Here is a 25647-nt window from a genome sequence, read left to right on the forward strand (position 1 = left end):
GCAATGTGAGGTGATTGTTTCAGGCAGGATCCACCGGGGCAGCAAATCCCAATGTTGATATTTCTTCCCCCCTTGTTCCTGATGTAGATCTTCCCACACCCCTTCTTCCCTGGCGGGGAGAAGGTGAGCCATTTTGGGTTCTGCTTCAGGTGCCAAAATGTCTTGGCCAGCCCTGCTAACCACACAATTATTTCCTCAAAAAGCCCACCCACAACCGGCCAGCACAGGAACCCATGAATATACTGTCACTTTGATAAAAAAAAGAAGCAACCAATAAAAACAAAATGCAAACATTGCACTAGTATCTTGCACACTGCTCAGTTGTGGATATTCTTTCTGTTCTAATTTGCTGCATCCAGAAGATCAGAGGACTGATTTTGCGTAAATATGGGTGAAGTTGAGTGTGAACATTAGAACGAACTCTAAAAAATGAAGGTCCAAGGCTCCAAGCTGAGTCTTAAGACAGCAGAGGCGCAACAGTATTCAAGAGCTAGGCCAGGAGCATAATGCCACCCCTGAAGTCATTGTGGGTAAATGCCAGGATCTGTCCAGGTCTTCTTAGGCCCCTATGCCTGGGCAGGACGTCTGGAACACCTTCAGCATACACCCGGGAATCATGGACTCATAACTGGGCTTTATGAGCACCAAATCAGCAGTGAACAGCAGAAGCATTTGTAGAGGTTTCAAAACATTCCTCATTTATTTCTATTAACTACTGCATATTTACAGATCTGGCTTTGTGAGTGTTACAGCCTCTCACTTAGCCATCTTGTCTACAGAAGATATTAAACTGCACACAGCACACAGCAGAGAGCAGAGTCAGGAATGAAAAACAACAAAGTAACAATTCCTAACTGTTCCCTCCCAACAGCAGATATCACCAGATTTTCAGAATGGGAGGGGTGAAAATGCTCACAACCTCCCCCTTTTCATTCTGACCATTATGAAAATCTAGCACAAAAGCAATTTCTTTACATATATACCAAGTTGTTCCTTATTAACAGCTTTAGTCAAAGCATCAGCAGGTATTTCTTTCCCTGGCATATATGAGACTTTTACAACTCCTTTCTGAATGCATTCTCTGGCACGGTGCAATTTGATTAGCAAATGTTTTGTTCTTTGCTTGCACCCTTCTGAATGGATTAGTTCTATGCAGGCTTTGTTGTCCTGATAAACTTGAACTGGACAACAAATTTTTACTCTCATATCCTCACATAGTTGCAACAACCACTCTACATTCATGAGGGAAAAATTTAAAGCGTTGAGTTCTGCTTCACATGAACTCATGCTTATTGTTGCCTGTTTCTTACAAGACCAATCAAATAGGCACTGATTGTACAAATAACACACACCTGAGGTGCTCTTGCCATCAGTTGTATCACTACCAAAACTGGCATCGGCATAGATCTCAAGACCTCCAGATTTTTGGCTAGTAAGCTTCAACCTGTAATGCATAGTGCCTTTTAAATACCTAACTATGCGTTTCAGTGCCTTCCAGTCTTGCACTGTAGGTTGATTTACATATCTGCTGAGCAAATTTACGCTAACAGCAATGTCTGGTCTTGTGCACCTTGCTATAAAACTAAGTTTACCCAAAACACTTCTGAACAATGTAGTGTCAGGAAAAACATTAGCATTAGTATCATGTTGGTACCCTGTGACCATGGGGGTGTCTACAGAATTGGCATCTGTCAGATTTAATTTTTCAATCACATCATAGATCTTACGTGATTGATGCAGCAAAACATCACCTTGCTTATTTCTCTCTACTTCCAGTGAGAGATAATTGCTGACTTCCCCTAGGTCTTTCATATCAAAATGCTTTTGCAGTTTTGCAAGAGTGGTTTTGTAAATATTTGCATCCTTCCAGAAAAACAAAATATCATCCACAAAACAAATGCAGTACAATTTGTGCTGGTTAGATTCTTTAACAAAAACACAAGAATCAGCCTTTCCTTGCTGGAAACCTAAGGAAAACAGCACTTCTGTCAGCTTAGTGTGCCAGCATTGAGCACTTTGTTTTAGACCATACAGGGATTTTTTTAATTTACACACCATTCCCTTTTTTATCTGCACTCCGTCTGGCGGTGACATGTAAATACTCTCATTGAGAATTCCGTACAAAAACGCAGTATTTACGTCGTGATGAGATATGGTCATGCCCTCTTCTGCAGCAATTTTCATCAACAGCCTAACTGTCTCAAATTTGACTGTCGGTGAATATGTCTCATGATAGTCCTGATCAGGAACTTGAGAAAAACCACGTGCAACTAATCTGGCTTTATATCTGACCACTTTACCAGTCTGATCAGTCTTGGTTTTGTAAATCCACCTGCTGTCTACAAGTTTCATGCCTGGTTCTACTGGAACCAATTCCCACGTGTCATTTTGCTTTAGGGAATTCAATTCAGCTTTCATGGCATTAAGCCAAGGTTCGGCATCTTTTTCAGGTAAATTTTGAACCTCTTTGTAGTTAGTTGGTTCAAAAACTGAGTTTGGATTGCTAGTGACAGCCATATCTGAAATAGCAGCTTTAGCAAATTCTTTAGAAAATCGTTTAGGTGCTTGTCCCTTGGTAGTTCTCTCAGATCTACGCAATACTCTGGGATCCTCTGGGTCTGGTTCCTCCTCCTTGGGAGAATGGTGACCTGTATCTGGCAAAGATTCTACCTCTAGATCAGTGTCAGACCCATCTGATTTCTTAAAAGAGGTCTTTTCATTCTGATCATCTGTATCAGTGTCAGAATCTGTGCTACCATCAGCATCAATTACAGGTTTTGCCTCTTTGTTAATTGGTTTCACCACCTCATCATCTGAAATGGGATGACATTGAAAAATGCCAACTTTGTCCCATTTTGGATTACAATCCATGCTTCTGGTCAGCCTAATTGTGTTTGTGTCTGTCATCAGCACACGATAAGAACCTTTTTCATAACCTAGAAAAATGCCATGTTGACCAGATTTGCTCAGTTTGTCACCTTGCAGAGTGTGCACCCAAACTTCAGAACCGAAAATTTTTAAATGTTTTACAAACGGTTTCCTTTTGAACAGCATTTCGTATGGGGTGCAATCAATGGCTGATTGATACCTGCGGTTGTAAATATAGGTGAAACACGATAGAGCTTCAGCCCAGAAGGGGTTGGGTAGGCCTGAATCATGCAACAGAGTTTTAATTCCTTGTTGCAAGGTCTGGTTTACTCTTTCACATAAACCATTCTGCCATGGAGATCTGGGCGTGGCAGTCATGTGCTCTATGCCCTGTTCTGCAGTAAAGTTTTCAAACTGTTCTGAACAAAATTCTCCACCCCTGTCAGTGAAAAGACAACGTACATGCTCATCGTGAACATTCCTGAGCCATGCACAAAATTTTTGAAACTTAGAGAAGGCTTCAGACTTCTTTTGTAACATATAGACCCAAACATATCTAGAATAGGCATCTATCAGAACCAAAAAATAACATGAGTTTCCTCTAGAGAGCGCTAGAGGTCCAACCAAGTCTGCATGCACAATCTCATAAGGTTTCTTAACCTCCCTCCCAGATTTTGTACCTTTGGGAGCTTGCTTAATTTTGTTCTCTGCACATGAGACACATTTCATATGATAAGGACACTTTTGAACTTTCATGCCCTCAACCATATTTTGCATTTTACCTACTGCCTGGAAATGCAAATGACCAAACAAACGATGATAATCATGAATACAATGGTTATGCAATTTCTCATTCTTATCTACTGATATATTACAGCACGCCTTTTCAGTTTCTTTAGTTGCTCCAGCAGCTGTACCTGTAACAAAAGGCAATACATATAAACCATCAACACACTTAGCATAAAGAATGAGTTTGTTGTCTCGAAGAATTTCACACCGAGAGTTTGCAAACACCACTTTAAATCCTTGAGCGTCTAGCTGAGAAACACTCAAGAGATTATCCTGCAAATGAGGAGCATACATAACATTTTTAACTGTTGCATTAAGGCTCTGCAAAGAAACCGTTCCCTGAGCCAAACTTTTAATAGTCGTTCCATCCGCTTGATGAATTGCTCCTCCCTGTTTCTCAAGATGAAGAAAGAGATTTTTATCATTGGCCACGTGCCTTGTGGCTCCTGAGTCGACAACAAAAACAGAACGTGTGAGTTGATTAGAACTGCGTGAAATCAAAGCCTTTGATGCAGCTGGCCCTTGGGGTTTTCGGCCTCCTCCCCCTTTGCCTTTGAAGTTGCCCTTCTTCTTTGAAGAGTTTTTACACTGATTTTTAAAATGGCCGACCTCTCCGCAAGAAAAACAGCGGCGCATTTTAAGAGCTTTTGCAACACTTTCACTTTCCCCTGTTGAAGGCTTGTAGGCATTTCCAACAGCCTTGTCCCTGCTTTCTCTAGCAGTCTGTCTGCGATCCCACTCATTCAAGAGCACGCTAGACACATAATCTTCTGTTAGACGGTCATTGGGCAAAGACGACAATTGAGCAGCTACAGCATCATAAGATTCATCCAAACTGTTTATGATAAGCATTGCAAAAACAGCTTCTGAAATATTTAAGTCTCGCTGGACAAGATCCTGTCTGAGACGTTTTAATTGGGCTAGATGGCTGGGCAAATCACCATCTTTCTGCAATTCCAGCCTACACAGCTTTTTAAAGAAAAGCACACTGGATCCTGCATTTTGTCTTAGATGCATATCTCGAAGTTTATTCCAAACAGCCCGTGCAGTCTGCTGGTTCTCCAAGTTGACCAACAACTGGTCCTGGACACTCAGAATAATTGTCCCCCTGGCTCTCATGTCTGCCTCATGCCACGCTGGCCATCCATCATCATCCTCATTAGGGGGGTCATCTTCTATAATATGGTAAAGCTTTTCCCTTTGTAAAAGTGCTTTCATTTTGACCTGCCATGTAGGATAGGTCTCTGGTGTAAGGAGAGGAAAAGATAGAGACATCTGGCCAGAATGTGCAGAAGCCATGCCTGTGTTTAGTTAACAGCAAGACACTTCCCTTCATGCACCCCAAATACTCTTGACTCTCTCAGCAACTTCTCTCCCCACTCAGCACAATTAACAGGCAAACTGGAAAAGCGTCTCTGCTGTCTTCCTGGCAGCCAGCAACATACCTTTCTGTAAATCAAACAGCAGCTTGAAAAACAGCTTCAGCTCACAGCTCAACTCCGATGTGCAGCATCAGATGGAAATGGATCAGAAACATCCAATTATCCAACCATCAATAGCCATCTGCAACCACCAGTCTGCTACCAGCAACCATCCGCCTGCTACCATATGTGGGTAAATGCCAGGATCTGTCCAGGTCTTCTTAGGCCCCTATGCCTGGGCAGGACGTCTGGAACACCTTCAGCATACACCCGGGAATCATGGACTCATAACTGGGCTTTATGAGCACCAAATCAGCAGTGAACAGCAGAAGCATTTGTAGAGGTTTCAAAACATTCCTCATTTATTTCTATTAACTACTGCATATTTACAGATCTGGCTTTGTGAGTGTTACAGCCTCTCACTTAGCCATCTTGTCTACAGAAGATATTAAACTGCACACAGCACACAGCAGAGAGCAGAGTCAGGAATGAAAAACAACAAAGTAACAATTCCTAACTGTTCCCTCCCAACAGCAGATATCACCAGATTTTCAGAATGGGAGGGGTGAAAATGCTCACAGTCATGAGCCTCATAACCATGGGCACCCAAAATAAAATTTAATTCTTAAACTGTGCAAGTCTAGGCCAAGAACAGGAAACAAGGACAGGCTGATAGGGGCGCCCACACTTTCCTTCCTGAGCAATTCCAGCTGCATCTCTCTCAAATTCCACAGAACCACCAGAGGAGCAGGCATGTCTCTGGATGTCTGACATACAGATGGTATGAATGACATACCGTAGATTTCTGGGGCTAGCCATATTTGGGTTTTTGGTGTTCTGAACAGCAAATAACAGGACCGGCCCTACCATTAGGCAGACTGAGGTAAGTGTTTTGGGTGGCAAATACTGGGAGTGGGGGCACCCCACATTTGTTTCTCCTCAGCCTCCTGATCATACCCTTCTGTTGGAGCTGTGTTTGCCATTTGGTCTGTCCTGAGCCCCCAGAACTAGCCTGTTGCCCTCAGGTACAGTGCAGGATACTAACCCATTGCCAGTACTGAAATAAGATTCAATCACTAGTCCAGCTGACTTCCAAACATGGAATGTGGGGTGTATATTATTGGCGTTTGCTCCAGGCAGCAAAATGTATTGAGCCAGTGTCCCTGGGGTTGATGAGCAGCATGGGAGCAATAGCACCAGCAAAAAAGATGCCCCAGCACCCGGCGCAAAGGGATACTGAACTCTGCAAAGCCCTAAGGACCTACCCAGAAGTAGGATGTCAAGGGGTTGTGTAGGAAGGAGGGCTGGAATATAGTTTGTGGGATGAGGTGGAAGGCTAAGGATGAGAGCAGCCAGAAGATATCCTTGAGGAGGACATCTAGGTGGATGGTGACTGCCTTTTGAATGCTTGGGATGTGCAGATTCCTTAGAATGTCAGTCATTGAGGGTTTGGTGTTGCACACTGGGGCAAATGGTGCCCTTATCGAATAGCTGATCCTGTCATCTTTCCCTCGGGACAACACTGCCACATTTCTGAGTGTTCTCCAAGATTTAAACTTAGGGGCTTCCTGAAAGGATTCCAAGAATAGCCAACACATGCAGGATTAATCTGACCCGTGGATCTTCTCTTCGCTTTGCAGATGTGGGCAAATGGCACGTACCCCCTAGGCGAGGCCTTCCCTAACCATTCAGCCTCTTTGCAGTGTGCTGCTGAAGCCCAGTTCCAGCACCTGCTCCTGCCGATCACGTACAGCCTGGTTTGCGCCCTGAGCTTGGCCTCCAACACTGTAGCCTTGTGGAGCAGCTGGGCCACCCGGGCCCAGGCACCCCCGATCATGATTTTCACCTACAACCTCATCGTCATCGACCTGCTGTTTGCCCTGTCGCTGCCATTACAGGCCGTGTACCATGCCAGGCGCAACGACTGGCCCTTTGGCGAAGGCCTGTGCAAGGCCACCAACGCCCTCTTTCTGGCCAACATGTTCAGCTGCACGCTTTTCCTGGCCTGCATTTGCCTGGAGCGCTACCTGGCCGTCATCCACCCCATCCTCTACCTGCGCCTGCGGTGGCCCCTCTACCGTGTGCTGATCTCTATGGCTATCTGGTCCGTGGTAGGGATCGGGCTGCTGACCCTTTTCTCCAAGAGCACTGTGACCCGTCGCTTCCCCAACGGGAATACAGCCTGCATGGAGCACTTCCCAGCCCGTGTCTGGAGCGGAGGCCTGGCCGCCATGGTTCTGGTCTCCTCAGTGCTGGGCTTCTTCCTGCCTTTCCTCACCATCATCATCTGCTCCGTCGTGATTGCCCGGCGCATCGTGAACCTGAGCCATGGCTCAGCCCAAGCTTCTTTGCTGCGGAGGAACCCGCTGCACACCCTCCTGATGGTGACCACCCTGCTCACCGTCTGCTTCCTGCCCTTCCATATCATCCACATCCTACACACACTGGGCCGGATTGGGGTCCTGTCTGCTCCATGGTTGCTGCACTTCACTTGTTCAGCCCAGCGGGCTGCCATGGCCCTGGCTAGCATCAACAGTGCTCTTGACCCTCTAGTGTACTATTTCAACATGAAGCCTCCCGACTGGAGGATGCCCTGCTGTGGTGCAAGCAGCCAGAACCTCGTGGATTCAGGCAATCTTGCGGCAGAGGGCCTCAGGAGCATGAGCTAGCTGGAGGTCCTACCTAGGATCCACAGCATTGTCCGACTTCTTGTGGAGTGCTCAACACCAGCACCATCAGATGGTATTTCCCATTGCCTTTTGAAGAACATCAACTACTAGAATGGCCTCCTGGTTCGAATAAGGCAAAAGGATAGAATAATCTTAATGACAAGACACCCTAAACTGGTTGGGTTTTTTGGGGGGGAAGGGGGGGTACAGTGGCAGATGGTATGCCTGTAATTTGGATGTGACTGTTCCAAGCCAAGTTATGAAGGAATGAGTCAGAGTTCAAAGACTGAATCAGGTTTGTAGCCAGAGAGACAATCCAAAGGCAATGGAAGCAGGAACAGCTCTAGAAAGAAGTGCAAGCAGACTGGGAGCCCAGACAGCAGTGTGATTTGGGAAGCAACGCAGAAGTGTGCTTGTTGAAGAGATCAAGGGTAAAAGAGGTGTTTGGCAGACAGGAATCAGAAATCAAGGGAAATAATAGTAGTAGTAGTAGTAATAATAATAATAATACCGGTATAATTTATTACTTATACCCCGCCCACTCTGGGCAGCTCCTAATAGAATATTAAAAACACAATAAAACATCAAACACCAAACATCAATAACTTCCCTAAACAGGACTGCCTTCAGATAAAACAGCATGTAATGGTCCTTGCAATATTTGTTTGGCTAAGTGGGATAAATTCCTGCTCAAAATTATATTGGACATTATATTGAGGTACAATCTGCTGTATGTCCACTGGGACATGAAGAACCTTAGGGCAAACCTTAATCCCTAGGCACTGCTGTACATATGTGGTACATTCAAAGAAGCTGGCAGCCATAGGAAGTCACTCACCCCATAGTTCCCAGCTTTCCTTGACACACTGTAAACAAGTAGCAACAACTCGGCTCTCAGAAGCCACTGTGATATACCTGGCCCAAATGGAACCCTCCACCTCTGCAACCTATAGGGCTTTTCCTGCCTGTGTTAAAACTCACAAGCTAGAACACTTCTAAGTTTTCTATGTGATTACTGTGAATGGATCTACAGCACTATGTTTTGCCAAACGTTACTTAGGCTGTGATCCTGTATTCAGTGAAGAGTAAGCCCCATTGAAATTAATGGATGTAGTTTTTGGTAGACAGTTTGGAGATTGTACCATCAGGGTAGGAATTGGTGATTGAGCAAATGAACCTGATGACTCTGGATGTTTCTTGAATCAACAGTTCACCCGCAGGTCTGTTTTGAGTAGGGGTTGGCAGATTTTGTGTAAGTATGAGAAACAGCAGATTTGAAGCTGGGGTTACAGAGACAGAGGGAGTCGTGGCCTGGCAAACACCAGAAACTCTCTGATGTGGATGGGGAAACTGCTTCCTTATGTGAGTGCCTGTTTGTCTCCACTTATGCGCCAATTTTGTATTAGTAAATAAAGCAAATGTTACAAAGACAATAAAAGATTCCAATGCTTTCTGCGTGGCTCTGGGGGCTTCTTGCTGCTTCGGAAAGTGGGGAGATGATAATGATACCAACAGGAGCCCCAAAGACACACCCCTACTTTGAACCTGCATACTACCACTTCCACTTTTGCATGTGCCATCTTTACCTCTTCTTGTTATGCACACAAAATAGTCTGTCTTTCATTCATTCATTCTCACCATTCCATAGGTGAGGCTACAGTTCTGAACAGGTATACCTGCAAAACAAACTTAAGATCCTGTGTGCAATTACTGAGAAGTAAATTCCACTGTTAGATAAATACAGAATTACAATTGCTTCAATAGGCAGAAAAATAATTAAGTGGACCACCCAGAACCTCAGCATTTTTAAAGTGGCCCATTGGAGGAAGGGAAAAGTATGGGAACCACTGAACAAGAAAAAATAAAAACAATAAACTCCAGTGGAAGCATGCCATATAATTTAAACTTAAAAAAAAGAAGAAGCTTTCATCCCATTCTGTGCACACCCTTGCACACTCCATGATAGACAGTTATACAATAGATGATTGTGTCCCTACATATGCCTACTTAGAAGTAAGCCTCAGTGAGTTTAATGGATCGTTCTGTATGCTTTTATAAGGTTATCTCCAAGCATCACCTCATTCTCAGGGACTGGGTACTTTCAAAACAAATATGCAGCTCCAGTCAGATTGAGTAAATAATGAAGAATCACCCACAACAATAATCAGAAAGCTCACAGCTTTCGAGTCACTACAGATTTTGCATGGGCAGGGCAAAAGGAAGGATCAAAGGATCACATGTTCCTGACTATATACCCTTGAAATATGCTGGATGAAGCTGGCTGTTTTGCTGTGTTACAAAAACCAGGCGATCAGTTGGAGAGCAAGACCTCAGTGGGAAGATGTTGCTGCTGCAAACAAAGCATCTGTGATGTTTAGTGGAAAGAGCTCAGAGGCTGGAGCCCTTGCTGACTGATTGCAGCACCACTGTTTGTATCCAAAATACTGTAGCTGTAGCCAGAGTGAACCTGTCAGACCTCTCCTCATTGCACTGCTTATTTTGTATTAAAGGCCCATCAAGTTTGACAGGTAGCTAAAAGCCCATTATGCTTGGAAGATGGGGAAGTATGGCAAGTTCCTGTTCTTTCCCCCAAAATGTAGCCCTGACCTGTGCCCCACTCCCCACAAAATGCTCACTGTCCCTACAAAAGCATGGTGTGAATGAAAGATCACCACAACAAACAAGTAGCTATTGAGCATCTTTTATATGAAAAGGCCAATCAACCTCTAGTATCTTCCTCAATAATGCTCAGTTCTCACCAACAAGCCCTGTATGTGTTACTTTGGAGAGATTTGTAGAGATGCAAAGATTGCAAGGGAGAGAGGCTCTTGCTATTCAAGTGGGGGTTTAAGAAGAACTGAAAAATGTCCCCAAATGCTCTTTTAATGGGTTCAGGGCCATTCCTCTTTGCCTTCCTGATGCAACACCACCAACTGGTACTGCTCTACTTTTAATAGATATTCTACTATAAATGGTACTTTTGTATTTAATTATTCTTGTAAACTGCTTTGGGATTCCTTCTGTGAAGTGATATATAAATCTACTAAACTAATTAGCCACGGAGGAGGAAACACATTCAGGCATGATATGGCTAGATGGGGTAAAGGCCAAAGAGAGAGTGAGCCAGATAAAATCTTTGGCCAATGTAACTTCCACAGTGATGCCCCCTTCAGTAACTGAAATTAAGCAGACCCACTTCCAAGTGTTCCTTTGCAATAGCATGTTTTTCTCCACCACCCCCTCTAGGAAAAAAAGGCAATCAACTAACATTCTCACAATACTTGACATCTGGTTTTTGTGCTGGCTGAAGAGATGTTGTGGACACAGAAAACAGACACATGGATCCGTAGGGGGAGTCCAACCATATTTTAAATTTCTGGCTCCCAGCTCTATCCTTCTATTTTAGTCTAGTCTAGTATAGTCTAGTGTTTGTTTCCATGCTGCAATCCCTACACTGCTGATTAAATCCCACCTAAAGACCTTTGCTTTGAGCTGCATCGATCCGGGGCTGTTTGCTTTGCCAGAAGCAAAGGAACAAAGATCACCATTTTGTCCTTCCCCAGGTGCCGCCATGACATCCCTGCTGCTTCTGCTTCTGCTGATCTTTGTGGTCCTTATTCCAGGGCAACCATTCCAGGTGAGACTCCTGTATCCCTATTTTCCAGGGACAGTCCTGAATTTACAGAGGCCACCCTGGTTTCTGATTTGATCTCATAATGTCCCACTTTCCCTTAGGATGTCCCTATTTTCATCGGAGAAATGCTGGAGGGTAGGGTAAAGGTAAAGGGACCCCTGACCATTAGGTCCAGTCGTGACCGACTCTGGGGTTGCGGTGCTCATCTCCCGTTATTGGCCGAGGGAGCTGGCGTACAGCTTCCAGGTCATGTGGCCAGCATGACAAAACCGCTTCTGGCGAACCAGAGCAGTACACAGAAAGGCCGTTTACCTTCCCGCTGTAGTGGTACCTATTTATCTACTTGCACTTTGATGTGCTTTCGAACTGCTAGGTTGGCAGGAGCAGGGACCGAACAACGGGAGCTCACCCCATTGCAGGGATTCGAACCGCCGACCTTCTGATCGGCAAGCCCTAGGCTCTGTGGTTTAACCCACAGCGCCACCCGCGCCCCACATAGAGCGCATTGCAGTAATCCGAGAGATAACCAGAGCATGCACCACTCTGGTGAGGCAGTCCGCCGGCAGGTAGGGTCTCAGCCTGCGCACCAGATGGAGCTGATAGACAGCTGCCCTGGACACAGAATTGACCTGCGCCTCCATGGACAGCTGTGAGTCCAAAATGACTCCCAGGCTGCACACCTGGTCTTTCAGGGGCAAAGTTACCTCATTTAGGACCAGGGAGTCCTCCACACCTGCCCGCCTCCTGTCCCCCACAAACAGTACTTCTGTCTTGTCAGGATTCAATCTCAAATGAATGGGATATGTGGTTCACCCACCCACTGCTTGAAGTCAATTTGCGAAACCATGGGAGCTCTGTGGGTTAGCGGCAAGCAACACATTCCGATCCTTTCCCAATGCCTGCGCAAAATGATGTGAAAGATTTTAAGAGCTTCATGTTTATTTTTTCTGGCTTTAGAGGACGAGCAGTCCCCCTTTACTGCTCCCAAGGGAGTCCCAGTGTAGCCATGGTGGGAGAGGGAAATCTCCCCTACACCCCCCTAAAATCTGGAAAACATGTGCAAGGCTGCTTCCTCCCTCACAGAATTGCCTCAGCCATTTTTGCATACCCCTCCCCAAAAAATGTATTTATAGGGCATAGCTGCCAAGTTTTCACTTTTCTCGCGAGGAAGCCTATTCAGCATAAGGGAAAATCCCTGTAAAAAAGGGATAACTTGGCAGCTATGTTATAGGGTTGTGTTTCCTTCTGCACAGGAAACATGTCTATTGTGCCATTTAAAACAGAAAGCAGCTGACAAGCCGTCCTTCAGGGTTGCTACAACCCCCCATCTCACACATGCTTTATGATGAGGGGGCTTCCACTCACTCCTATCATCCCTGCTGTGGGCTGTGTGTGTATCAATACATCAGGGTAACCAATGCTGATTCCATCTCCCAGCATTCCTAGCAAGCGTGGCAAATGGTCAGGGATGCTGGGAATTGTACCTGGAAGCAACATGCTGGCAACCCAGATGTATACATTATGTGAGAATAGAAGCCATTCCTTTTGCCTTCATTCCCATTCCTCCTTCAAGTTACCATTTCGTCATGGGTCTCGGCCCTCAGCTGGAAGGAAGAGGAAATTTTCTACCACCTTGTCATATTACAATTAGCTGTGCACAAGTTTTTAATTCCCTCCCTGATCCTCTCTCTCACTCTCCACTTTTATACCTCCACTTTACAGGCATCCCTAAGGATTTTTAGACAGATTTTACTTATTTGCTAAGGCATGACAGCTTCCAAAACAATGACACAATCAGTCAAAACACGTTGAAAATAAAATAATGCAGAATAAGTATGAAAACTAGGGCTTCATTTGAAATGATTAACTGATTAAATAATTTTTAAAAATAAAACAAATTATTTTCTAAGCACAAGGACTTATAAAAGCTGCATATGGCAAGCACCCCACCTTTCATACACAGGAGGAGATACCTTTCCTAAGACGATGCTTCATACAAAACACATCAATATAATCTAAAAAGAAAAAAGTGGAAGCTTTTGGCTTCAGAGCCATGATTCATATATAAATTTAGGCTATAAACACTTAGCTGGGATTAAGTTGCACTGACCTCTGGGGCTTACTTCTGAATAGACCTACCAAGCACTGCACTGTTAATTGATTAATTAACTAAATCAAAATTATGATGAATAAACAAAGATTTCTTTAATCAGATGACAAATAAAATTCATTAAAATAAAAAAATCACAAATAAAATTCATTAAAAGGGTAGCCTGCCTCTCACACTATCCCTTTACAATATAGAGGTGTTGTAGAATGGAAAAGGAAAGATATTTTATAAATTATTTATATTACTTTAAAAATGGTCTAAAAGCTTTTAAGGATGCATATGCTATACAGAATATATGTATATGTAGAATAGAAAGGCTCATTTGAGCCTTCTGGGGCTTGTTGAATGCAAGCCCCAAATGGGCCTTTGAGGTGTTTATGTCGCAGAACAGAAAATGGTATGTTTAAACCTGCTGCAACACATCCGTTTTCTTTTCCGAGTAGGATCCGCATCATGGCAGGCCGTTTAGGAGGATGCATGAAGGTGAGTTTCAACTCTGTGCTTGTGCCAATGAAAGGAACAGTAGCCACAACATGAACTATACCTTCCAAGCACATTCAAAGCATTCTCTGCCCCCAAGAATTGTGGGAACTTTAGTACTTATGTTAAGGACACTTAGTAGTTGTAGCTCTGTGAGATCCCAGGATTATTTTTATGCAGTGCTTTTTTTCTTAAAAAGTGTTTAGGGGTACTCTTATTTTGACTCGTTTTTATGTGTTTTGAATGTGCTGTAAAAGTATGCTGTGTACACAGTCTAGGATTCCAAGATTGGGATCCTACGGTCTTAGCCAGGAGGCACTATCCCCTCTCTCCCTGCCTTTGCACTTAAGTAGTGCAATAGTCTTTCACCTTGCAATAGAAGTGAAGGAATGGGAGGCTGGTTTCTGGATTAATAACCATGCCTGGGATGGAAGAGAATTGGTTATTTCCCTGCAATAGAAGTGCTCATTTGAGGAAAGAAGCCTAGAGTCCATGGCACAATTGCATGAAAAGTGTAGGTGTCTTCTATCAGCTTAGAAAGCACATGGATGTGACTCCTGCCAGGTGGCCAGGCAGGACAGAAGTGTGATTTGCCAGCATTTATATTATTGCACACCACCTCAATCTCCAAGCGGTGCAAGAGCCCAGGGATCCCAGGGTTCGCGTTTCCTTTTGGGAGTGAGGCACAGCAGGGACAGTGCTGTCTTTATGGTACATGGTTTATTAACACATATATACAACCTGAGCCTACAATGGAGGGGTTTATAACATTAGCACCCCAAAGGGTCTTGTTTCTCCCATAGCCGCAGCCTTGGATTCAAACAGAAAGCAAACATGGCTCTCAAGCGTTCCTCTGACTTTCTCTCCAACTTATGCTTTACCTCTCAGTCACATCGCTGCAAAACTCAGCCTTTGGCCATCTTGCCATCTTGCACAGAGATCCTTTTCCTTTGTTCTCTTAATAGCCCACCCAGGCAATTACCACAACACAGGAAGTTAGCCTGGCTTATATTTTAACACTTGCTGGTTCCAGGGGTTAGAAGGGTCTCAGCTCCCCCTATCCAAACTCATAACAATATTTCTGAGCCTGTATCTTCAGTGGAAGCAGCCCATTTATTTTTGCCTTGCAGAGACAGCACTCAGTGAGCACATGCCCTGCCATTTCCCTTTCCGCTTCCAACGTGAAATGCACCATTCTTGCATCCCGAGTTTTTCCGTATTTCATAAGCACTGGTAAGCTTCTCTTCTTCACGAGAAAGAGTCGTAGGGGGAGTACAAACAGTAGAACACGCTAGGGGAACGGGGACGGTGGACTTTGAGGTGGTATGTGGGGAAAGGCACGATGGCCTGCAGCTTCCCGCTTTGGATCAGGCTTTGGATCAGGCCCAGCTTCTAGGTTTTCCTTCCATGACTCAAAACGTTTCTCTGTCAGGTGCGCCACCACAGAGAACTATGACCGAGATGGGGAATGGAGGTACTGTGGGAAAGAGGAGAGGCCAAGAGGTGAGTCAGTAGGGGGAAGTGGGAATGATCTGCTCAAACCACAGCAGGCAGTGAGGGGAGAAGCTTCACCAAGGTGTGCAAGCCCCCCCCCCCTCTTCCCCAGTTGTTGAGCCTAAAGTGATGCTGGTCCTCAAGAAAGCAATAAATAAATTTGTACAGCCTCCAGCGGTGCCAGTCTTTACAGCCAGCAGCATGCAGCACCCAGGCACTTACTCCAACATCCACATAGCCCACAGGTTGAAAAGCTCAGGCCCACCGGCCAAACACAGAATTATCCTCAGCCCTCAGGGCTCTTCCTGGGCTAAGCCACACCTACTCTCCCTAAGTCAAACCCCTCACAATCCCTCCTTCACACTCCGTGTTTTTGCCCGGCTTAAATGTGCCCTTGAACTCTGAGAACGCCTCTTGCTTGTCGGGATGGAGGATAGAGAGGGGTGTGTGAATGTGTGTAGAAACCAACCTAGGGGCAAAATTCATTTGTTCCAACCTTTAGTACTTATGACCTTCACAGAATCACAGAATTGTAAAATTGGCAGGGACCCTGAGGATCATCTAGTTCAGGCATCCCCAAACTGCGGCCCTCCAGATGTTTTGGCCTACAACTCCCATGATCCCTAGCTAACAGGACCAGTGGTCGGGGAAGATGGGAACTGTAGTCCAAAACATCTGGAGGGCCGAAGTTTGGGGATGCCTGATCTAGTTCAACCCTCTGAAGAGAACATAACTCTTGGGCTGAAAAAAATTCTCTGTCCCCGACATAGCCCAAAGCCTGAGACTTCCAGCCATGACTGACTACTGGATTTATTTATTTATTGGCAGGACACTGTGACCCTAACCCATGCCAGAATGGTGGGGACTGTGAAGCTAGGCGAATGGGATTCCATTGTATCTGTGCAGCTGGCTTCCATGGGAAACACTGTGAGAAAGGTATCTGAGGCTGGTTCCTGGAACTATAGACCCTCCTTAGCACATGGAGACCTGGCCTTGGATATCTGCCCTCTCTCCCTGGCACCCTGGCCAACTTAAGAAGGTCTTTACTCTGGGGCAAACCTGATCTTATGTCTCCTCCCTAAGACTGAGAACCGGCAGCACATCAAGCAACATGGCTGACAGCCATGCCTCCATTACGAAAGGGGCTGGTGGACCTCCAGAACCTCACAGTGTTAGGTTGGGTAGCTCTTTTTTACTCCTGGTACATAAAAACTCACTATGGAGATTATTAAGGACCATGACATCATATTGGCACATATGGTGACCTGGCTGTTTCCACGCCCCATGAGATACTCTATGAATCAACCTTTGCCAACTTGATGCCCTTCAGATGTTTTGAACCACAGCTCCTATCAGTCCCGCCAGCTGTGCTCTGGTCCATAACACCCCATCACTTTATTTTGCAGAAGACTGCTTTGGAACTAAAGGACTGCTGCACATTGGCAGGAAGGACACCTGGGTGCGGCACCGGCCCACTGGACCAGAGGAGTGCCATTGCGCATGGAAGAAGCTTGTCTGCAAGCCCATGCATGGAAAGGGTCAGAGCTGAGCAGAAGTTGACATAAAGTGGGGGTGGGTGGGTGGGGCAAAACAAGGCAGATAGGTGTGTGGTCACTACGTTGCCTGGGCTTCATTTGAAATAACTATCAACAAAGGTAATAGTTTCTAATTCACTTCCCTGACAAAGACAGACAACACAAAGTGTCATCACTGAGTATCGCTCACTATATCATATCTAGATTTCCGATTTTTCACTGGATAAAATTAAGCATTGCACACAAGTGCATGTAACAAATCTTCAATAATGAAAAAACCAAACGAAACCAGAAAAGCTGCTTGTGGAAACTTTGATTTGGGGTGGGGGTGGGGTGTTGCAGGGAGATGCATAAACCTTTCTTTGCCTGTCTGTTATTTTTCTGTTCCAGGGGCTTTGGGAGCACCTTTTCCTTTAGAAAAATTAAAAAAAGGCTGCTAGCATTTTGTTACATGCATCTGTATGTAATATTTAGTTAGGTCCTTGGTATCCCAGTGATGCTGCATCTAAAAGGCTTGAGGCACAGTCTTTTCATGCCCACCCTTGGTTGCAGCCACTGTAATTCTAAAATGATTAGAACTCCTATAATCTTTTGAACCTCATCAAAACAAAATATAAACTCCTCCAAGCAGGTATCTTTGTATTGTTGTCATGAGGGTTCTTATATCCTCATCATCCCTAGAGCCTGTAATATAGTAATGGTACGTGAGGTTGGATCCAGTCTATCTTAGAGTGCATTCCTATATATGCCTACACAGATATAAGTTTCATTGATTTCCAGTGAGGCTTACTCCCGGGAAAGTTGGTACAGGATTGTGACCTTGGTTGAACTTAGGTTCCATTGAAATCAATAGAATGAGTGACATTTGACTATTTGCCAATGGATTTCAACGGGAACTAGGTTCAACTAACATGTTCTGGCTTCAACCCATAAAGATCATAGTCCTGCATTTTAAGCCCAACACAATATGTATTATTTTAATCAAAACACAATTTTTAAGAAATCACAACACATTAGAGCCATGGCTCACAGGGAATTTACACAAGAGGCTGTTTTCAACGCAAGACTTGAGTCTGAGGGCTCATCCATGCTTCCTCTTGTCTTGCTGCTTCCCTCCCCCCAAAATTCAACTCTTTAGAAAAACATGTTCCCTCCTGCCTCTGTGACTGTAAAAGCTGCTTGATATTCATATCTATATCACTGAATCCTTTCACAGCTTGGAGATAAGCAGTGTCTCATGCTAACCTCTGCACATGAAACAACTTTTAAAGGCATGGACAGAAGCAGAGGCCAGTCATTAGACCTGGAACGTTAAAACTAAAACCAGTGTGTCGTATGGATGGCCCAAACCAAAGCCCACTCCCATGCATCTGGAATTAGGAAGAATGGCTTCTGGGGACCCAGCAATGCTGGTGCCTGCATTATAGGTGGTGGACTTGTCTCATAATGCACAAGGCAAAGATGAAAGATGGGCATAGAGAGGTAATCTTGTCATGCCAGAGCACAAGGGATGCAGCTGTCACACTGTATATGGAACGAGAGATAGGATTATCCCTTAGTTGATGGGTCAGCAGGTCAAAAACATCATAGCAGGGAAGGGAAGGAGTTATAGTAGGCTGTTAAGCAGATACTAGATTGATGGAGTCTCAACGGCACTGTTAATTCTTGAACCAGACCTTGCTCTCAGTTGTCTCTGAGGGTCAATAGCTCATTGGCAGAGCGTATGATTTGTATGCAGAGGGTTCCAGGTTCAATCCCTGGCGTTAGGGGATCAGATAGTCTCTGGATATAAAAGATCCCTGCCTAAGACCCTAGACTGGTGCTGCTGCCAGTCAGAGCAGAGTAAGACAATGTTGGGCTACATGGGGCAAAACAGTCTGACCTCATACAAGGCAACTTCCTGTGATCTATATCACTTTCTCTGACCCACAGCATGTGCAACAAACCCTTGTATGAATGGAGGCCGCTGTCTACAAGTGAAGCACAACTTGGTGTGCAGCTGCCCTGAAGGGTTTTCTGGGCCACTGTGTGATATAGGTATGTTTCTATTTTTAAAATATTTAAGAATCCTACAGTTATAAATCCTACAGTTGTAAGTGGTTTACAACAGAATAAAATGCACCATGAATGCCGTATTAAAAATAGTAAAGTAGTAAAATATATCAGTTTGCATGTATGCATGTTTAAAACTGCCCAACTTTGAAAACCAGTGTTGGCTAATGAAATGGAAAGTGGGAACTGCTGCTGTTGGCAAAATAAAAGCAAAAACATGCACACCGGGTAAAGTTACTTCAGTCACATACTTAATGACCTATTCTTCAATTCTGAATGTTGTATGTGGCCCTTGAACTGAAACATAGATTCCTCACCCCTGAGGCAATAGTGAGAAGGGGCTGTTCTCTTTGGAGAGGGTAGACAGGGGCATACAAATATTACCTTATTCAAGACCTAACCTTTTCTCCAAAGCACCTGAGGGTCCCTGGTCTTTTTATTCCCTAGAGCACACCCAGACCTGCTACAGAGAGAATGGGCGGCTATACCGAGGCATGGCCCACTACACTGTCTCAGGGGCACCGTGCCTGCCCTGGGACTCTCCACTCCTGTTAAATGAGTACTCCAGCAGTATGAACAACGCATCCCTCTTTGGCCTGGGGCCACACGCCTTTTGCAGGTGAGATATGTTTTTTAGCATGGGAAACGGGGATGCTTGCCACAGAACACAGGAAATGTTAGTGAGAGGCAGCGCCGGCTCTACCAATTGACAAAGTAAGGCAGCTGCCTCAGGCAGCAGATGTTGGGGGGTGGGAGTCAGGGAGTGGTGGCATGAGATTGAAGGACAGAATAGTCTGTGCCACACACAGTCTGCCCTGTGCCTCCTACACCCCTCAGATGCAGCAGAAGATACTGTCCTGTTGTAAGCGCTGAAGTATAATTCAGCAGGTGTGATTCCAGATGGCTTTTGGAAGTGAGAGAGGAGCACCATACAGTATTGGCTTTTGCCTCAGGCAGCAAAATGCCTTGGTCTGGCACTGGTTCAGAGGGTATCTGGGGGGAAGTGTCCAGGTATGGGAAGGGCCACAACTAACATCCAAGGAGTAGAGCAGATGAGAGGAAATTAAAATGCTAGGGGGTGGGGTGAGGTGATGTGATGTGATGTAAAGGAATGCAGCTGGCACATGGACAGGGGACAGATTGGGGGTACACAAAATATAATAATAATAATAATAATAATAATAATAATAATAATAATAATAATAATTGCAAGGTTGCTGAGCATTGCCCTTGCTTAAGAGAGGACTGGGCCTTTTTTTTGTGCAGAAACCCAGACGGTGACAGCCAGCCATGGTGTTATGTGCTGCGCAATATGCAGCTCAGCTGGGAATTCTGCAATATCACCAGCTGCCCTCCCCAATATACAGGTGAGGCATACCATTCGCTCTGGAAGAAACGGCGTGTGTGGCTGAACCCGACATGAATGAGAGCTAAACTGTTTTCTCCCCAGGTACCATGGCAGCACCGACAGCAGAACAGCCTCTGGCACCTTTGGAAACAGAGTCAATGGCTCAGAAGAAGCCCGAGAGCGTCAGGCCAACAACTGGACCAACCCAAACTGTCCCCATCCCAGCTCCAGTGTGTGGGCTGCGCTTTCCCAAGACCACCACCTCCTCACGCAGTCGTGTAGTGAGAGGCATGGTGGCACTTCGTGGCTCCCACCCCTACATGGCTGCCATCTACATAGGGGATCAGTTCTGTGGAGGAAGCCTCATTGCTTCCTGCTGGGTCCTGACTGCTGCACACTGCCTAGAGTTCAGGTAAGTCTTACCATCCATCCCAAAGGCCACTGACACTAGGCTGCATCCAGGCTACTTGAACATAGTGCACAATGAAATCAGTGAAAGTTAGGTTGTGGCTAGCTTGCCCCACTGAGGTACATTAGGCCAGAGTTTGGAATGATGGTAGAAATCCTTATCAGCTTGATGGAGGTAACAAGACATGTTAATTTATTGATGGTCACTCATTTAATGCTCTCCCCACCCCCCACTGCATCTCATGTTATGTGGCCCAATCCTATGTCTGTTCAATGAGACATGTCTCACTAAGCTCAGTGAGATATACTACCAAGTTAGTGTGCATAGGATTGTTGGGAAACTTGCGTCTCTCCACATGTTGTTTGACCACCACTCTCATCCTCCCTGGCTGTTGGACATGCTGGCTGGGGCTGATAGGAATTGGGAGTCCAACAACATTTGGAGAAAACCATGTTGGCTGCACCAAAATCTGGAGAATCCTGTTCTGAGCCATGAAAGGCTCTGCTGACCACAGATCTTGTACCATTAGGCCAGATGTTTCCAAGATTTCAGTGGTGCTGGGCCAGACCCAATACAACAGAAGCACAGATGGCTCCGTGAAGTTCCAAGTACAGAATTATCTACTGCATGAGCATTATTCTGAGATCACCAAACGCCATGACATTGGTGAGAGCCTCTTTTAATGTCCTGCACCCCCTCACCACCACAAGGTAGCCAGACTTGCCTGAGCCTTTGTTGGCCACAACAACCAGTCCAATCTCCTCTGCCCAAGTTGCTCATGAAACATTTTGGGGGCTCTATATGGCATTCAACCTCACCAAGACCCACCCAGAAGAGCCCCTAGTCTTTCTAGACTTGTGTGTCTCTCTCAAGGACATGAACTGCAAGGCCCTAATCTGGTGCTGGGGGACCTGAGGCCCTCCAAATGTTGTTGGACTCCATCTCCCATCATCCCTGACAATTGGATAAGAGGTGGTGGGAGTTGGGAGCCCAGCAATATTTGAAAGGCCACAGGTTGACCATTTCTGCCATGATCCATGCCATGCTGTCCCAGGAGGGAGTGGAAAATATGATATTGGATTATGGTAGGCCAGGTGTCTGCTCACCTGCCTTGTTGGTGGGAGTCTTCATTCTAAGTCTCTGTTCCCAGCCTCAGCCCAGAATCCATCAAGGAAGAGAAGGCTTTCATCCACTCCTCACTGCCTACCTGTCTGCCCGCCCACCCCTGCAAGCCTTTTCCCTGAGCCCTAATTCTAACCTGCTCTCTTGTACTCTCCCCAGCACTGGTGCGATTGAAGGAAAAGGCGCCAGGACACTGTGCTGAGTTGTCACACTCCATCTTGCCAGTGTGCCTACCAAATTCAACAAAGACATTTGACACCAGCAAGCCATGCCAGATCGCAGGATGGGGACATATGTATGAAGGTGAGAAGGGAGTAGTCAGATGAAGACATGAAGTTTAGGCAGGCCTTATTATAGTTCCCTTAAACATCCACGCCTGCTGCCTGGCCACCTTTTCCCACAGAGAGGGAGGGCATGATGCTGTCTCATATTCTTCCCTACCCCTCCCTTATCAGACATTTCTGAAATCCACATTCATATTGGAGGAGGATAAACAAAGTACCAGGTGGTCCCTGCAAGTCCTTAGCATCTTTTCCATCTTGATCTACCATATTGAGCAGGGGTTTTTCACTGATCAGCAAAGGCAGCCCACAGCTAAACTCTTCCGTACAAGAGGGATTGTTTGGGATTGGCAGCAGACTCGTGAGGTCTCAGGATGCCCAGTTTTCTCAATGGCCACAAGGCCAAACTTGGATTGTGCGCTTGGATGGATTGGTTCACTGGGGCCATCTTCTTTCCCTGCAGGAGCCGACAAACTCTCTGTGTACCTGCAGGAGGCAGATATGCCTATTATTCCTCATGAGCAGTGTCGTTCCAAAGAGGTCCATGGGACCCACATTGCAGAAGACATGTTGTGTGCTGGGTACATGGATGGAAGAGCTGATGCTTGTCAGGTGAGCCTATTTTGAATTACCGGCAGCACAGGGAGATCTCTGGCACACAGAACAGAGCAGGCTTTGTGGTGGAGACAAGCATTCATGTTTGCGAATTCATTCATTTACTGTATTCCATTTATATCCCACCCATAGGAGCCAACTCCTAGGGGCCAAGGTCCCTTTAACTCCCCCCCCCCATAAAATATTTGAGGAGGCATTGCCATTCAAAAGGTGTGCATATGCAGCATCATGTGATTGATTATGCAGGGTGGGGCTTGTACCCGATCCCACCTTTTTCTCCAAGGAGTTCAAGGTGGCATACATCAGAAGGCAAGATACCGGCCCATTAGGCTAGGAGCAAGTGTGAAGGCTAAAACCTTGAATTTATGTTCTGTTCCTCCTACCCCCATGCTCTTCCTATGCTCTGCTATTAATCTCTGTACCTTCCCTGTATGAAGTACCAGAGGCATTTGTAACAAGAATGGTCTCCCTTGGAAGGTGGTGGATGTTTCAGCTGAGATTCCTGCATCTGAACAGTTGGACGGATGAGCCTTGTGTGATCCCTTCTAACTCTACAATTCTATGATTCTATGATGTGTTGATCTCAATATCAAAGCGTGAAGTGGGAAGGGGATGGGTTTGATTCTGGCCTCTGCTTATGTATTCACACCCCTGCTTTCTATGTTGCAGGGAGATTCTGGTGGGCCCCTGGTGTGTAATGAGCAAGGCAAGGCCACCCTGCATGGCATCATCAGCTGGGGCACAGGCTGTGCGTTGGAGAACAAGCCTGGGGTCTATACCAGTGTCACTCACTATCTTGACTGGATCCAAAACCACATGCGTTAGCAAGCTGCAGATGGCAGTTTCACAAAGCCAAAACCTATGCAGCTGCCTTTTGCGGGGGTGGGGGGCGTGCAGTGTCTTTCTCTGCAGCTATTGATCTGCTCTGTGTATGTATGTAAGCATGTGTGTGTGCAATTCTGCAAGACTAGACAGTGAGCATTTCAGATTTTTTTTTTGAAGTCAGATAATGTCTGTGTCATTTACCCACCATAAAATAAACCAAATTCCCAACAAAGGGAAATTGTCAATTGTCCAATATTGGCACTATCATTTCTGAGGAAACGCTACCTGGGATTTTAGTGCTACCTGACATTGATTGGTCCAGCTGATTGCCCCTCATCTCCACTAGGAGACTGTTTTCATGCTCTTTGTCTTGCCTTCTCCCCTGAACACCTCACATTTCTCCTCCTCACTTCCATCTTCCTCACAGAACACTGGCATGTTTCTCCCACCCCCGCCGTACAGCCCATATTCTTCAGCTCCAGGCAACACCGTCTGCATTATTCTTGAGGGGGATGAAGAGCCTGAGCAGGTGTGGTTTTGAATGCTCACAGAGCTATGGAAGCTGCGTCCTGTGGCCAAGCCCATGGCCGCTCAAAACTGGCTCTCAGAAGAAGAGCTTCTAGGAAAGGAGTGCCAAGATCACAGGCCTAATTTGAGCATGTTAGTATCTTGTGCACGTGCTCCCCCAAGAGGAATAAATAAACAAAAACATGTTGAAGCGTTTGGGGGGGGGGTTTAAGAAGTTTTATTAATTTCTGAACACCAGAGGGCAGCCCATGTCCTCACTATCTCCAGTAAGAGACTCCAGAGCATGGACGGCAAATTTGCATTGGCTGAGACTAGGAAAGTCATTGAACATAATTTTTATCACCACTTTATGACATACACTAGGTAAGAAAGCCCAGAGATTGGTGGGATGACAAGCAAGGGCATGCCCAGCCTACCAGGATTCAAGCAGCATAGAAATTGGGACACAGTGACAGAGACCAGCTAGAAAAAGAAACCTGCATGTGCTATTTGCACAATGCAGAAGGACTAAAGAGTTTGTTACAGAACTTATATTCTCAGAAGAAAGTACACAGTACACTGCACTGGGCCCTTTTCAACTACAGTACATGTTCTTAGCCTGGCAGAGAACCAAAGCATTATACAGGGCATGGCAAAGCACGTGTCTCAGGGCTCATCTCATCTCATCTCATCATTTTATTTGTATGCTGCCTTTCCGTAGTTAAAACCATGCTCAAGACAGCTCACAACATGGGAGAAACCCACCTAATTACAAACATAGTTGTAAACAATAAAAAGTGCACTAAGTTTCCACAAAAATCGTAAGATCTAAACAATTTCATTGTTGTTGGCATTCCTGTGTCTAAAATAAAACTATAAAAAATGAAGATCAATAATAACAACAACAACCTCCCTCCCCCTCACAAAACCCTCTGAACAAAACCCCAGCGCAACAGTCTGTTTGGCAGCCTCAGCTTCTGTAGCTGGGGTCAGTCAGGGTCTTCCCCTCCCAGGCCAGGTGGAAAAAGACCTGAAAGGCAGGGGGCAGGTCTTCTAGGACTCACAGCCAGGATGGGCTGGCTCATTCTCCTTAACATGTAAGACATGTAGCACTTCAGATGTTGCTGCACTACAAGTCTCTTTGTCCATCAACATCTGGACAGCCACCGGTTCCTCATCCCTGACTTCATGTCTCCTTGAGAAATGTGTGTGTTACAAGGACCTAGGCTGCCAAGGGACCCATGTTTTACACATAACTCTGTGTACAAATCACCGTTAATTGAGGCTCACGTATTTCTTTGACACAACAGTAACTGAAAGCTTACATTTCTGACTAGCAAATCATCCTAACCTATATGTACAAGATATGCCTGCATCATCTTCATGATGTTCAAGCTTGTGATAATACAGACCTCTGGTAACCAGCTCTGAATATATCTGTCTGTCAATCCCTGAACCTTTTTAAACAGAAAGCCAGACTATGTGCCA

General features: G+C 45.5%; 2 protein-coding genes across 4 annotated transcripts; both read left to right on the forward strand.

Annotated features, from left to right (window-relative positions):
• Positions 1–6388: 6388 nt before the first annotated feature.
• LOC118080038 (lysophosphatidic acid receptor 6-like) lies at positions 6389–7921 on the forward strand. The gene has a single exon (XM_035104969.3). It carries the CDS (start codon positions 6719–6721, stop codon positions 7745–7747), a length of 1029 nt encoding a protein of 342 aa, XP_034960860.2. The 5' UTR covers positions 6389–6718; the 3' UTR covers positions 7748–7921.
• Positions 7922–11174: 3253 nt separating this feature from the next.
• Positions 11175–24973, forward strand: F12 (coagulation factor XII). Of its 3 annotated transcripts, none has more exons than XM_035105868.3 (14): positions 11175–11384; positions 13935–13974; positions 15102–15204; positions 15404–15474; positions 16294–16401; positions 16872–17003; positions 18933–19037; positions 19500–19671; positions 20319–20419; positions 20503–20812; positions 21339–21475; positions 22091–22234; positions 22676–22824; positions 24080–24973. In XM_035105868.3, the coding sequence occupies exons 1-14, from the start codon at positions 11319–11321 to the stop codon at positions 24191–24193; spliced, it is 1752 nt and encodes a 583-aa protein (XP_034961759.2). In that variant the 5' UTR covers positions 11175–11318; the 3' UTR covers positions 24194–24973. The 3 variants fall into 3 exon arrangements, with proteins under 3 accessions (XP_034961759.2, XP_034961758.2, XP_034961760.2); XM_035105867.3 differs by lacking the exon at positions 24080–24973 and adding an exon at positions 23497–23900 and having other exon boundaries at positions 11177–11384; XM_035105869.3 differs by lacking the exons at positions 16294–16401; positions 24080–24973 and adding an exon at positions 23497–23900 and having other exon boundaries at positions 11177–11384.
• The last annotated feature ends 674 nt before the right edge of the window (positions 24974–25647 follow it).

This window comes from Zootoca vivipara, chromosome 2 (genome assembly GCF_965207765.1).
Source record: "Zootoca vivipara chromosome 2, rZooViv2.hap1.1, whole genome shotgun sequence".
NCBI classification, from domain to species: Eukaryota; Metazoa; Chordata; class Lepidosauria; order Squamata; family Lacertidae; genus Zootoca; species Zootoca vivipara.

Coding starts and splice junctions, on each gene's coding strand:
- F12 (XM_035105867.3), top strand. CDS start 11,319: ATGACATCCCTGCTGCTTCTGCTTCTGCTGATCTTTGTGGTCCTTATT. Junction 20,420..20,502: donor CTGCCCTCCCCAATATACAG/GTGAGGCATACC, acceptor TTTTCTCCCCAG/GTACCATGGCAGCACCGACA. Junction 22,825..23,496: donor GAAGAGCTGATGCTTGTCAG/GTGAGCCTATTT, acceptor TCTATGTTGCAG/GGAGATTCTGGTGGGCCCCT.
- LOC118080038 (XM_035104969.3), top strand. CDS start 6,719: ATGTGGGCAAATGGCACGTACCCCCTAGGCGAGGCCTTCCCTAACCAT.